The sequence below is a fragment of the Pongo pygmaeus genome, chromosome 4 (genome assembly GCF_028885625.2).
Source record: "Pongo pygmaeus isolate AG05252 chromosome 4, NHGRI_mPonPyg2-v2.0_pri, whole genome shotgun sequence".
NCBI classification, from domain to species: Eukaryota; Metazoa; Chordata; class Mammalia; order Primates; family Hominidae; genus Pongo; species Pongo pygmaeus.
Window position 1 is genome coordinate 72,319,958 of NC_072377.2, and position 15,501 is coordinate 72,335,458.

The following is a 15,501-nucleotide window of genomic DNA, read 5'->3' on the forward strand; positions in this document are numbered from 1 at the left end:
TGTGCGAGCATGGTGTTAAGCACTTAATATAAAACAGTGACTATGAAGACATGTGACTCCTGCCTTCACGGGGCATTTAATTGACACCCCCCAACAATTTTTTAATAGCACTTTTGAAAACATTGCATAAAGTCAGATATATATATATTGGATATACATGCCAAAAGGTAAGCTGGAGGTACTTGTCAAAGAACTATGAATGCAAACAATAACAAATAGACAAAAATATTAAATTAATGAATACATTACCTGGAAAAATACTACTGGAATTGTTTTGTCAAACAACTTGTCCGTACTATGATCTGGAAAAGCATAGCTTACTACAGTAGAAAGAATGCAGTAGTTGGAGTCAGAACTGATTTCAAGCCCCAGCTCAATCACTTATTAACTGTTGATGTTGGGCAATGATATGGTTTTGCCCTGTGTCCCCACCCAGATCTCGCCTTGAATTGTAATGATCCCTACATGTCAAGGGCGGGACCAGGTGGAGATAATTGCATCATGGTGGTGGTTTACCTCATGCTGTTCTCATGGTAGTCAGTGAGTTCTCGTGAGATCTGATGGTTTTATTATATAAGGGGCTTCCGCCTTCACTCGGCACTTCTTTTTCCTGCTGCAATGTGAAGTAGAATGTGTTTGCTTCCCCTTCCGCCATGATTGTGAGTTTCCTGAGGCCTCCCAAACCATGCTGAACTGTGAGTCACTTAAACCTCTTGTCTTTGTAAATTACCCAGTCTCAGGTATGTCTATTAGCAGAGTGAGAACAGACTAATACAGGCAAGTAATTAATTATTTTGGTCACAGATAGTCTGTAAAAATTATCCCTTTAAGATTCTGTTTTCTGTTATACTTAGGGTTCTGTATTTTCCCATGGATTTGTCTTTTAATCCTATTTTTCGTGGTTCTGATTTAATTTACTTTTAATTTTCTACTTTGCTTCATTTGTTGGTTTAACAAAAAGTTACTGAGTAGTCTGTGTATGTGTGTATTCTTATGTATTGCCTCAAATCCTAGATGGCGTGATGCTGAGTATAAATAACTTTTTTAAAGAGGGAGTATATTTGAGAAGTGTCTGAAAGCTGTAAAACCTCTAAAATAGATTCTTTGCTTTATGAGAGCTGCAGCTTGAGACTTTGAGGAATCCCCAAATTCACAAGCTTGGAGAATGTTCACAAACTGCAACCAGCACATAGGAAACAGAACATGATTCTTGCCTTAGAACTCCCCTTTGAAAATTCTGCCACTACCTCATCCCACCCTACCCTACCCCACCCCATATTCCACCACCTTAACCACTATCCTGACTCTAATAGCATAGGTTGCTATTAGAACTTGAAGTCATATATATAAGTAGAGTCATAGGGTAAGTAAACTAGTATACTTTTTTTTTTCTTTTTTTTCTTAGTTGTGGAGAATATACCTAACATAAAATTTTTGTTTTGGCCATTTTTAAACATTCAATTCTGTGCCATTAAGTACATTCACAGAGTTGTGTAAGTATCACTGCCGTGCATCTCGAGAACTTTTTCATCTTTCCCAACTGAGACTTTTTCCATTAAACACTAACTTCCCATTTCCCCTTCCCCTAGTCTCTGACAATAGCCATTCCACTTTGTCTCTATGAATTTGACTACTATAGACTAGCCAAAATAGAGTAGTACCTACCTAGAGTAGCTAGCATAACAATATTTGTCCTTTTGTGTCTGGCTTATTTCACTTAGTGTAATGTCTTCATAGATCGTCCATGTTGTAATATGTGTCAGAATTTCTCTTCTTTTTAAGGCTGAATAATATTCTGTTGTATGGATAATACCACATTTTGCTCATCTATTCATCTGTCAATCGAAGCCTGGCTTGCTTCCACTTTTGGCTATTGTGAATCATGCTGCTGTGAAAATGGGTATATACATATCTGAGTTCCTGCCTCCATTTCTTTGGGTATATACCCAGAAGTGGAATTGCCAGATTGTATGGTAATTCTATGTTTAAGTTTCTGAGATGCTGCCATACCATTTTCTGCATCGGCTGCACCATTTTACATTTCCACAGTTATACTTCCTTTTGCTCAACATTATGCTTAACATTATGTTTGCAAGGTTCATCCACATTGCTGCATGCAGTTGTGGGTCATTCAGTCTCATTGCTGTGTAGTGTTTTGTCATGTGAATGTGCCATAATGTACTTAGCCATTTTACTATTGATAAGCACTTGGGTAATTTTCAGTTTTGGGTTATTACAGGCAGTGCTACTATTAGAGGGCATTTAAAAATTAGGCCTTAAGGTTCTGTAGCTTTGTTATTTTCTTATGGAAAGGAAAGCATTAAATCGAAGACATTATTTGAACAACAACTCATAAAGCTTTCTGCTTGTATCACTTGGTAATTTTTGTAGCACGAGTGATGGAATACCCAACCCATGTTATCCTAAGAAAAGGGGACTTGCTTATCCATGACTGGAAAGTTTAGTTGTCCAGCTTCCAGCAACACTGACCTTATTCCTTGCCTCCTGGCCACATCAGTCCAACCTCTGCTTTTGTCACATCTTTTTCTCTGCGTCTCTTGAATCCTCCTTTTATTTTATGGGAAATCATGATTACATTGGGTCCACACAGACAATACAGAATAATCTCTTCATTTCAAGACTCTTAATCACATCAGCAAAGCCCCTTTTGTCATGTAAAATAATATATTCACAGGTTCTGGGGATTGCTACACCTTTAGAGAGGCCATTATTTTGCCTCCCATGATATGTGTGTGTGTGTGTGTGTGTGTGTGTGTATTTTTTCCCACTGATGAACCAATGACAATGTTCCTCTCTTTTATAACTTTGTGCTTTTCTTTGGAGTTAGTAATTGGGGTGTTTTTCTTCTTTTTAGATTTTATGTAGCTGTCATGAATCCTTTCCACACTCTTCAGTAGAACTATAAAACTCTTGTTTGCACTTTCTATGTTATCAAACATATCAGATAACCTATAAGTTTTTTTCTCAAAGCCTCTTCCTGGACCCTTCATTTTTTCTGTTCCAAGCTGGATGGTGTGCTATCTAGGTCTCCTGCATGGCGGCAGTTTTTGGTGATTTTTCTCACGCTCATTAACATGGTAATTCCCTTCGTCTCTCTCCGTGTTCCGCCCTTTCTTTGATCTCATGCATTTCTCTTAAATGGTTTATTTCATTGTTCATGTGGAGTATATCCTACAGGAGCTTCTTGAGAAGAGGTGTACAGATGGCAAACTTGACACCTTAGATGACAATGATGAACCCTCTCTGAGGAGATAGGGGCCCATGTTGTCTGGGGAAGGAAGAGAAGCAGGAGAGAAGGATGAGAGAGAGACAGATGAGGCAGAGAGGAAGATGTTTCCACCCTGGTCTTTTCTCATAATGCCTCTGTAGGCCAAAGTCATGTCTTAGTAATTTTGCTTCTTTAATGCCTTGCCTACAGTGAATACTTAAGATATGTTCTTCAGTGAATGAATACATACAGATAGCCTCATATTTCCTGCTCTTTGAAGTGGTAGAGAGTCCTTAGAAGCCATTAGCCAGCTTCTTATAAAGACCTGCTCGAAAAATGAATTCCAGTTATTAAAAGATGCCACCAAAATCAAATCTGTTTCTTACCTCCTCATCATATAGAACATAAATCTGATCCCCCGCCCCGCCATTAACTTTTATTCTACTCTCCCTGCTTCGCCAGATGATACAATCCTTGAGACCCAAACTTGCATATGGTTCATCTTTGCATCCCTGATAATGCCATGCATTGTATAATTCTCACTAAAGGTTTGTTCAATGACTCTTCATCACACACATGGCCTTTCTGATGTGCATTGAATGAGCCTGCCTTGTTCCAGCGTCAGAGACTTTACAATTGCTGCTCCCTCTGCCTGCAGCACTCTTTCCCCGACTCTCATGACCTGGCAATTTTCATCCTGCAGATGAAGCTTGCCCATCATCTCATCTTCCCAGCCCTATCTAAAGATACTGTCTGTCCCCTGACCCACTGCCCATCATCCTGTGATGGGAGTACCTGTCATCATCAGAAATGACCTTATGTGTGTCTTTATTTATTTTCCCTGATAAATGGAGACTCTATAGATGTAGCTTTCTGTCTCATCCACTGCTGTATCACCACACCTAGAACAGGGGCTGCTGAATAAAAGTGTATTAAATGAACGATATGAGCTGTTGAGAGAATGACAATGTTAATAACTTCATCTAACCTTTGCTGGATTACATGAGTGGTTAGAGAGCACATACACATTCACCTTCTTTGAAAGTTTTCCTCAACCGTGCACACTTTTTAAGAATATAGAAATAATTGAACATTCAGGGAACACGATTGCCCTAAGATTTTGTGTGTTCCTTATGGATGCCTTGGATCTAGAAAGGAAAGAGGTGAGAAAATATTGCATTGGGGAGATCTGTCCCTTGAATTTCATCTGAGAAATCAAAACTCACACATTTAAATCCTGTCTGCCCAGGTGCCTCAGACACATACAACTGGCTTTACTCTTAAGTCAGCCTATTTAACTGTGCCCTCAAAATAAGCAATGGTGAAGCTTATTTTGTATGTAGTTTGGATCACATTGCTTTTAAGAATTCCATATCTAGGTTGCTGTTCCTGTATGGCATGGAGACCCTGATAATTAGGTTTCTGTAACTTAGAGACAGTCTGAGGCTCTGTCTATAAAAAGCCATTCCTCCTGAAAACGGGACAGAAGTATATACATACACTAAAGTAATATTTCCAGAGAAGAAATGTGGCATGAGAAGCAAAACAGTTCGAGTGCCACTCCCTCGCCCCATTTGAGTGCAATGAAATCAGAATCAACATGTTAAAACTAGTCAGTGATGCCGAGGGTCCTGCAGAAATTGACCCTTGTCTCTAGAGCAAGATTTCTAGAATAGCACTTTTGATTTGGGGCTGGATAATTATTTGTTGTGGGGCAATATCTGTGTGCTATAGGATGTTTAGCGGCATCCCTGGCCACTACTCACTACATGCCAATAGCAGCAACCCCCTTATTCCCTGCTGCAAAGGGTAAAACCAAAAATGTCTTCAGACATTGCAAAACCTGGTTGAGAACCACTACTCTAGAGAATGCATAGAAGGGATCTAGCCTTAAACCATGCCTCTGGGTTTGTTTAAACCCCGTATTTCCACCATTAATGCAGCAGTGGTAGGGAAGACTCCTTAACTTCCACCTTGTCTTATATATATGTCTTCTCAGTCATATCAAAGTACTGTGGTTTAAACCAATGTCCCCCCCAAACCCACCCAGCTCTACTGATAAAAATATATCACACTACTCTAGTGTAGCCTTAGGTTCCTCTTCTGCACACACATGTATACAGCTAGTCCATGATGTATGCCTGCCAGCTGGCAAAGGTCTTTTCTGAGTCTTCATGTGGTTATCTGAACATGTCCCAATTCTCCATTTTCTTAGACCACTCTTTGAGGTCATTGCTCTGACACTGTTTGGTTATGTAACTCTGTGGTGAGCTACAATTATTTAAACAATGAAAAATCTCCTGAATTGGTGGTTTCTGCAATATAGGGAGGGTCATTCATTCATTTTCAGCACATATTTATTGAATATTTATGTGGGCTGCTCTTGGCACGGGGATTAAACAGCTACAAACAACACACAACACACTTGCCTTCTTGGAGCCTACACTCTGATAGGGGAAGACAGACAATAAATAAATATATGTTAGGTGAAAAATACATCAAGATGAGAAGACAGCCTGGGCGTGGTGTCTCTCACACATGTAATCCCAGCACTTTGGGAGGCGGGGGGATCACATGAGCCCAGGAGTTCAAGACAACCCTGGCCAACATGGTGAGACCCCATCTCTACTGAAAATACAAAAATTAGCTGCGTGTGATGGCATGTGCTTGTAGTTCCAGCTACTCAGGAGGCTGAGACAGGAGAATCGCTTGAACCCTGGAGATGGAGGTTGCAGTGAGCCGAGATTGCGCTACTGCACTCCAGCCTGGGCAACAGAGCAAGACTCTGTCTCAAAAAAAAAAAAAAAAAAAAAAAGGAGAAAGGCCAGATATGGTGGCTTATGCCTGTAATCCCAGCACTTTGAGAGGCCGAGGTGGGTGGATCACTTGAGTCCAGGAGTTTGAGAGCAGCCTGGGCAACATAGTGAAGCCCATCTCTACAAAAAATACACACACAAAAATTAGCTGGGCATGGTGGAATGTATCTGTGGTCCCAGTTGCTCAGGAGGCTGAGGTGAGAGGATTGTTTGAATCCAGGAGGTGGAGGCAGAGGTTGCGGTGAGCCATAATTGTGCCATTGGACTCCAGCCTGGGCGACAGAGTGAAACCTTGTCTCAAAAAAAAAAAAAACACTAGATGAGGGAGTCTTGTGTTTTCAAATAGGGTCAAGCAAGATGTAAAGGAAGTTCAGGAGCAGGATGTTTGGACATCTCAGGGGAGAAGAGTTCTAGGCAGTGGGAACCGTAAGTGCAAAGGGCAAGAGGCAGGAGTGTGCTTGGTATATGTGAAGGGTAGTGAGGAGTGTCGGGTAGGGAGCTGTAGAAGAGGGGGTGTGGAGGTGTGGTATGAACATACCATATGGAGCTTTAGAGGCCTGGTGAGACTCTTCTTCAATTTTTTATAAGACAAAATTTCAAACATACACTGAAGTACAGAGAATAGTATAATGAACCCCTTATTTGCCTATTACCCAAGTTTAATAAATAGTAACCAAAGCCACTTTAATTTTATATACTCTTACTCCCCCTCCCCAGATCATTTGGAAGCAAACTCTATATGTATTACTTCATATGTAAATATTTTTGTATGTGTCTATAAAAGGGAATTAAAGGTGATCATGGTCCAATATTATACTTTAAAATGATTGGCTAGTTTTATCAGATATCCAAACCATGTGTGTATATATATGCACATGCGTATATACATATACTCAATATATATTTTAGGCTGAAGTGTGTACATATACAATATCATGCTGATTATTTCCTGAATGCCTGATTATGTGTGTGTTTGTTTATAGTTTGATTAGTTTGATATCAGGACCCATTAAAAAGTTCATATATTACAATTAGTTGATATGTCTCTTAAGGTGTTTTTTTTTTTTTTTTTTTTTTGTAAAGACAGGGTCTTGCTATGTTGCCCATGCTGGTCTCGAGCTCCTGGCCTCAAGTAATCCTCCCACCTCAGCCTCCCAACATGCTGGAATTACAGGCATGAGCCTCTGTGCCTGGCCTTCTTTTAAATTTTGGGTTCCCCTTCCATCTCCCCCCCCGCCCCATTAAAATTTTAAGAAACCATGTCGTTTGTTCTGACTTTCGTATCTAGCTTTTGCTGATCACATCTCTGTGATATTGTTTAACACATTCCCTTGTCTCTAACCTGTAACTTGATATTTTGATGTAGAGGCTTGGTTGTATCCAGGGGTGCTGGAGTCTTTTTGGTAAGACTGCTTCATGTGTGTTGTCTTGAGAAGCTCACAATGTCCAGGGTTTCTCTCTTTGTGATGTCAGCAGTCACTGATGATCATGGCTTAGATTCCCTGGGGTTCTTTAGAGTCTACAAAATTTTGATATTTTACGACCGCAGTTCCCCCTTTATTCACCAATTGGAATGCATCTATAAAGTGAATCATTTCCCCATCTGTGAGGTGTAACTCATAGGGAATGCAGGAGATGTGCTTGATTCTTTCCCTGTATCAGTTTTCAAGATTACTGCAGCAGTTCTCTAGCATCCTCTCAAGGTGACGTAACTTTCTCTTCTTGAACTCGTGACTTTAAACATTTGATATGTTGTAATGCATTACCATTGTTGTTCCTATTGATGCTTGATTATCCCATTTGGGGCCAAATGTCCTAAATTTGTGGCTTTTACTCACAGGGAAGCTGTTGGAGGATTTTGAACAGAAGAGTGACATATTCTGAAAGAGATCACTCTGGAGTTTATGTGGTCACCAAGGTGTAGAGGGTACCAGGGAGGAAGTAGACCAGTTAGGAATAATCTAGCCAAGATGCAATGTATTTTGGGTCAATGTATTTTGACATTAGGTGGAAATAATGGTGGCATTCTGGATATTTTACATTGAAAGGAGGCTTATTTTGGAGTTTTGGAGGGCAGGATGGTGAGTTTTCTTTTGGGTATGTTAAATTAGGGGTAGTAAAAGGAAACTGAAGTGAAAATGTATTGTAGTCCATTGGCTATATGGAACTGAAGTTTATTTCAGAAGATCTGTGTGTAGAAGGCTAATGAATAATATTCTAATGTGTTTCCTGAGATTAAGGTCTACCTTAAAAGTTAAAGAATTTGGGGATTTCACTTTATTTTTTGTTATAGGTTGGTAACTGATTTTTTTCTTTTCTTTATCATAACCTGGCTGTGACACCCATGCTTTCGAACTTTCCCCGACCAACTCTCCTAAGGAAAGTTGAGGCCTCTTTTTTGTGTTCTATTATATCTTGTTTGTTTGTTTGAGATGGAGTCTTGCTGTGTTGCCCAGGCTGGTCTCAAAACTGCTGGACTCAAGCAGTCTTCCCGCCTCAACCTTCTGAGTAGCTGGGATCCATTATATCTTTTTAGTATTTCCTTTTGTGATGCTTTTTCTACTAAATTACAATTACTTTTCACATCTCTATCTGCCTCTCTATGGAGTCAGTGACTATATTTCAAGTATGGATTTGTTACCTCCAAAGGGTAGGAGGACTGGTTGGTTCTGTGAGCTCACACTGAGAGAGAAGCTGGTACCTAGTTAACATTAACAAATGCCCCAGAGCAAGTTGATAGTTAAGGATGTAGAAAAGAGTTCTGAGAGTATCCTATAAACCTCCACTGGCCCATATGCACCTTTGTGGAGTTAGAAACAGGTAGCCCTCCAGAAGGGCACAGAGCTGAGAGAGACTTCGGGAAAATGAGAAAAATTGGAGTGGAAGAAGCCCAGAGCCAGGTGCAGGCATAAAACCATGGAAAGCAGACTAGATGTTGGTTCCCACTTCCATCCTTGCCCAGGGCACAACCTGAACAGCTACCTGTGGCATCCCTGCCTAGACAGGCCTCTGGGATAAGAGTAAATTTACAGACCAGGATCTAATCCTAGTATAGCTACCAACTGTGTGCCCTCAGTTTCTTCATCTGTAAAAAGACGGAGTTTGACTTCATAGCCTTTGAAATATAACTGCTTGAATATACTTGCTATTTTACCGCAGTTTGGCTCTGTCTCTCTCTCTGTCTTTGTGTGTGTGTGTATGTGTGAGAGAGAAAGAGAGAGAAAGAGAAAGAGATGCCTTGTAGTACTTGAAAATTAGAATTCTTGATACAATAAAGCTCTAATTTGTTCTAGTGTTTCTTCTCAACAAACCACGGGTTGCCAAGTTTTAAAACATTTTAAAATGCATTAGAGGAAGTGAGTCAGTTACGTTCTTCATACACTACAATGGAAGTACACTTAGTTCCAAGTTATGAATGCTGTGAAAAATTAGGTTCTTTGAATAAATACAAGATGAAACTTTCAGGCTTTCAAAATTCATGTTCTTTCTGTCCCTCATTCATATTAGATTGCTTTTGTAAAGTATACAGCACTGCGATCTTAAAAATGAGCGTCTCAAAAATAAAAATCCAAGTGCCTATCTCTTGCATTTCCAGTTGGTAGTTTCCTATCATCGGGTTTGCCTGTTCACACAAGTCTTTGCCGCACAACGGAGTCTGACTTCCCCCAAATTAATGCAGTTAGTTTATTCCTCGTTCTGATGATTGCCATATATAGAGAAAGATCTAATTATTTTTATGTGGCACTATTCCTCATTTCTTTCTTGGGGACTATGAGTGATTTAGTTAACTCCACCAAGGGAAGTGTAAGACGAGCCTCCTCAGGGTGGCTGAATTCTATTCGAGAGCATCACAGGGAGGTGGGGAATAGTTGACGTGTGCTGAGATAAACTCTTTTACAAGTATGACACTGTTGCTTTATTTTTTTGTCCCAGTCTGCAGGGTGAAAAGGACTTTTCATTTCACTGAGGTGAAAAGTGGGTTTGTGAGTAGAGCGACTTTCTTTAAAAAAGAAAAAAAAAATCAGAAACCAATTACTTGATATGCAGAGCTGCAAGCCTCGTTCCTTTAACAAAATCAGTGCAGTGTGCACTGCTGTTAACCTGAGGAAAGCAGCTGACATCTCTTGATTACGGCTAGAGGTGGAAGGACCCAAACTTGCAGACTCCCCCTCCCCCTCGAGAGAGTGTTAGTCCAGTCCTTTAGAGAGGTTCGGTTTGGCTCTCTGTCACCACCGGGACGCTGGCAGGGAGAGTGTGTCATGGTTACAATAGAGTGTGCTAACATATAACAACCATGAAAGCCCAGCGGGAAAGGCTGCAGATTCCGGGGCTGACCTTGGAGTAAGTATTGTCTGTCTTTAATATTTTAATGCTTTCTGCATGGCACTCGCTTTCCGGCGACCAATAGCTATTTAGCATTTGTTTGTACTGACAGCTTCAGAGCACTGCAGTGTGAGGTGGAGGAACATGTCTTAAATGCATGGCATTTGGTTTCAGCTAATGTGGACACCCAGACCAGCATTTTGCATTGCAGTCAGAGGAAAAGCATTGCTGCATATTTAAAGTTACTAAACCCCAGTTCTGGAAACATCTTAACAGCTCATTGTGAAAGAATGTATCAGTAGGCCATGGTGTATCTGTCTTTTTCTCCCTCTCTCTTACTGTTTATCCCTATGTTGCCTTTTTCTAAAGAAAGGCCTCTGTATGCATTGAATAATAGAAGACATTACAATGGATTAGAGTGCAAGAGAAGGGTTATTTGTGACGTTCATTAGATGTGATCCATGTTTTATCTGTGCAACAGAATATTAATGAACTGTGGTACATTTAGAATCCTCTCTGCAGAATCTCCAGCCACCGCATGCAATGTGTTTACCTAGTTGAGCTGTGTGTTTGCTTAGCTGTTTTTTTTTTTTTTAACCCATTAACTCATCTGACTGCCTTCTGATGTGATGTAGCTACATGAACATTTCCACATCTAGTTTGTGGCGCAGAAGTTAGACATCTGTGATGCAGGAAGTGTCAGCAAATTTTTATTTTAAATCTGTTAGTCAAAGATGCAGAAGCTGTGAGTTAGTCTGTGCTGTCACACTTAAAATAATAAACAGTAAAATATAAATCCGGTAGACAAATATAAATATCCCTCTTTCTAACTTACAGCACAGATATAAAATTACGTTTTAGTGGAATCTGTACTGTCCCAATAATCTCATACTGGACTGTCTCCAGAAAGAGACTGCAGGATGAGAACTGTGCTTGTTTCTGAGGATTTATTATTCCTCTTGAATTTTGTAGATGCATCATACAAGAGAAATTATTTCCTTAATTAATAAAAGCATGACATTCTGAAGTGAATACTTTTCTAATCAGTCCTCGCTCTAAAATTGTGCCCTGATTTTATACTAACGAGGGGCTCACTTACAAAAAGTTAGAGGGCTCTCACAACCTTCTTGCTAGCTGTGACATTCTTCATATTAGAGGTACGAATAGTATTTACCCATTGCCCTAACATTTCTCCCATCTCCACCCCACCCTAACATTCAGCTCTCACCATCTGTGTGGAATATTTTAGTGGCATGCACTCATTCTTCTACTTAACCCTCCTCTCTCTAGCTGGAAATGCATAACTAAGCCATAGCTCTGTGTTTAAAACCCAGGGGCATTAACCTCCAGCTTTGCTTTTGCCTCTGTTTTTTGTTGTGCTGTTTCCTGGTTGTTTTCTTTGGACTTAGTAGGTATCATTTCACATTAGGCTTTTTCTTTCTTTCCTCTTCTTCCTTTACTTTTTTTCTTTCTTTTTTCAATTTTGTCTACATTAAGAGGAGACACTTCAAATAACTTTTTAAAAATATGAACTCAGTTGTGTCAAACATTCCATTTTATGATTAGAAGGACTGAATTATGCCACAAGTTTTATGACCTTGCCAGCATCAACACAGGACATAACAGTCAGCTAAACACAGGGGATCTTTGGATGTTGTTTTGGTATCAGGCCACGCCCCCTCCATCTATCCTCTTATCTTGGTAAATATTATTGTGCATTTAAAATAGATAATTCTGTTTGCCTAGGGAGCGTGAGAGTGGAATAGAGAATCACTCTTAAATATCATTGTAGTATTAGTATGTGATTTACTTTGAACATTTTGTTTACCTTGAAATGCAAAATTACTCTAAAATAGACATAGCTAACTTTATAGTCACTCATGGAGAAAGCTAATTCTGCAGTCTTTGAGTAAATTCAACTTCTAGCCACTGCAGAGGAATGTTATAATGGAATGTCTTGTCACAGGTTCTATTAAAAGCAGATTTAATGTATATAAATTTAATTATTTGGGAATCTTACAGTCTTAATTCACACAGCAAATGTGTAGAACAGCTTTTGAATGTTTGTTCATCAGATATTACTGTTTTTCTTTCAGAAGAGTTTATTCCATAAGCACTGCATCTGTGGAGTATTATATGAGCCTATTTTATGCTCTGTAGATGCAATCTAGAATTTTCCATTGGATTTATCAATAAACACAGGGCAGTTTCTGATTCCTGTTTCAGATATTGAAATCTTAGGTGTGAGACATCAAATATATATTTCAGAAATTAATAAGTTGTTAATTTATACAGAAATTTATGATGCCTAAAGAGCCTATGCCTGGCTTTCCAGTTTCTGAGAAAGGTAGATTTTTTTTTTTCTTTTTTCATTGTAAGTATAGAATTGGGTACATAGACACTTCGTAGCATTCATCATGTGTGTTTCCGCATGGAGACGGGGAGCGGTGTTAGTGCCTATGCATGCCCATTTTAGGACTGGAAGGAATAGATAAGACTGTACTTAGACAAAATGATGGACATATCAGGAGACATTCCTGAGAGCTTTCCAATGAGCTGCTAAGTTAGAGTACAGCATGTTTAAGAGCAGCAGCTTTTGAATATGCTCTGAGTGTATAAGGAAAATAATTCCTTATTAATTACAAGTGCTGGTACCAAATCAGAGAATGGTCTTAGAAGATATAAAACTTTACTCTGTTGAAACATTATATTTTTTTAATTAGAGCATTTAAGCAATAATTTTATATTTTAGTTTAAGACAAATACAGCCAAGTCTCAATTATCCATATAATGGGAGACAAGGATGGCATTTAGAATTCGCAAACCATAGTAAGCCCAAATCTGACTTTAGCCATCATTGCCAACCCTCTGTGCCAATGAAGAGCACAACCAGCTTGAATCAACCAAAATGCAGCTCTGTTTCAAGACCTCATTCTCTGAGATGGGAAAACATGATACAGTGTAGAGCCATCGTCCAGCGGAGAGGCAAAATAACATTCTTTAAGAAACTCTCTGCACTAGCCAGGCACGGTGGTGCATGCCCATAGTTCTTGCTACTCAGGAGGCTGAGTTGGAAAGCTCTCTTGAGCCCAGCAGTTCAACTTCAGCCTGGGAGGCATATGGAGACCCCATCTCTAAAAAAGGAAAAAGGCAACCACGGTGGCTTATGCCTGTAATCCCAGCACTTCGAGAGGCTGAAGCAGGAGAATCACTTGAGCCCAGGAGTTTGAGATCAGGCTGAGCAACATAGGGAAACCCCATCTCTACAAAAAATATAAAAATTAGCCAGGTATGGTTGTGTGTGCTTACAGTCCTGGCTACTTGGGAGGCCAAGGTAGGAGGATCACTTTGAGCCCAGGAGGTGGAGGCTGCAGTAAGCCACTACACTCCAGCCTGGGTGACTAGAGTGAGACCTTGTCTCAAACAACAACAACAACAACAACAAAAGGACAGGAAAGAAACTCATTGCACTGTAGCAGGAGTTTCTGTTGCTCACTTCAGTCTTAGAGCTGGGGCCAGAATACCTACAGAATACTTAGCTAATTTTTACTTTGATTTTGCCATGTAAAAATAGTTGGTAACTGACTAGCATCAACTCCATGCTTTAATAGATCTATTAGATCTATTGGTTAAATTGTTGTACTGTATCTAATTTGAGTTTTATCTCCCTAAAAATAGAGACATGAGGCCAGAAAGAAAAAAAGAAAAATGACCTCTATTCCAACCACATTGTGATGAATATTTGAGAATTGGCTGGAATAATCGTGGTGGTTTGGATGAGTGGGTGGGGAGTAGGGGGTCAGGGATTATAATGGTTCATTGACAGTTGGATTTGAGAAGACCTCTCTGGAAGGTAAAATAATGTATAACTACATGTAATAATTTTTGAAATTATTTATTTTGAATATACGCATAGGAACACTTTTTATCATTGCCCCTGAGGATTAGATAAAATATTGGGTCTTTGTTATAAGGAAGACTTGTTTTTCCTTGCAAAAGTGCTTAAAAACATATCTTCCTATGTGGAAATGTTAGTTGCTTTGCTTTTTAAAAACTACGATATTTCACCTAAATTTTTATTTGCATTGTCTTCTTAATCTAGAATAAAATATACTCAATATAAAATGGCACTGGATTTTCTTTGATGCAAAAATCACATGTCAAAGATATCTGCCAAGTTGCTTTGTGACAAAGAAAAGGCTCAAATAAAAATGGCAGCTGTAGTTTTTAAAATGTAAATTTCAGCAGGAAGCATTTTACTTGTTCTGTATTTTAGAGCTGAAAAGGGCAAGTGATTAGATGATTACCTAGTGGTGTTGATAAGCTTGCCATAGTGATTCTGGCCTAAAGGGAACACAGTCCCTTAACTGAGCTATGCTATTTTTACTGCAATCAATTCTCCCACTTGGAATGACATTATTTTAACTTTCAGTCTCACTCCCAGGAGCCTGAGTCCAACCCCATCCAGCCCAGGCAGTCCTTGTAGTCCTCTCTTGGCCTTTCACTTTTGGAGGTAAGCATGCTCCAGGGCTTGCCCAGGGCTGCTTTGTCTTTCTGTTGCCCTGTTTCCCACCACCAGCATTTGATTACTTCAGACTCTGCAATCCACAATACACAGGGTGAGGAAACTGGTTGAATTGTTTACTTGGTGACTTACTTGATCACTTACTCTATTTAGCATATTTACTCATATTTCACTTGGTGTCTCTTGACTTGTTGTTCAATGTGTGTGTATATATGACAGTTTTTCATTTTGCTTTCTTAGAAAATGATCTGCACTGAATTCTGTAAGTTTTGATCAATATAAAGATATAATTTATTGGTTTCTAGAAAACATTTCCTAATTCCTATGAGAGTATTATAATACCTGTTGCCTCAAACTATTTTATACCCTATTATTTACAGGATAATGTATTTAAATTGTCTAAAGTGTTAATATTTTTTAAATCATTTTTTAGAACTCCAAGGTATATACTCCTACCCCCTCACTCATAGGCTGATTATATTCACTCTTCTCTGTTTGTTAGAGAAATATCCCCAAGGAACTCTTACATTTTAGGATAGTTTGTTATAAGAATACATGATAGAAAATACTGCTACTATAGTATCTGTAGTATGTATATTCTAATAGAC

General features: G+C 39.3%; 1 protein-coding gene across 12 annotated transcripts in view; it reads left to right on the forward strand.

Annotated features, from left to right (window-relative positions):
* MAST4 (microtubule associated serine/threonine kinase family member 4) overlaps positions 1–15,501 on the forward strand; it is a 569,183-nt gene that overhangs the window by 349,282 nt on the left and 204,400 nt on the right. The window contains exons 1-2 of one of the 12 annotated variants that reach the window (XM_063664866.1): positions 7,760–10,386; positions 14,801–14,881. The exons of 10 other annotated variants lie outside the window; for them this stretch is intronic. In XM_063664866.1, coding sequence (XP_063520936.1) covers positions 10,340–10,386; positions 14,801–14,881 — 128 coding nt within the window. In that variant the 5' untranslated portion in view covers positions 7,760–10,339. Of the gene's footprint in view, positions 1–7,759; positions 10,387–14,800; positions 14,882–15,501 lie in introns of those variants that run through there. One more of the 12 variants, XM_063664869.1, reaches the window with a different exon arrangement.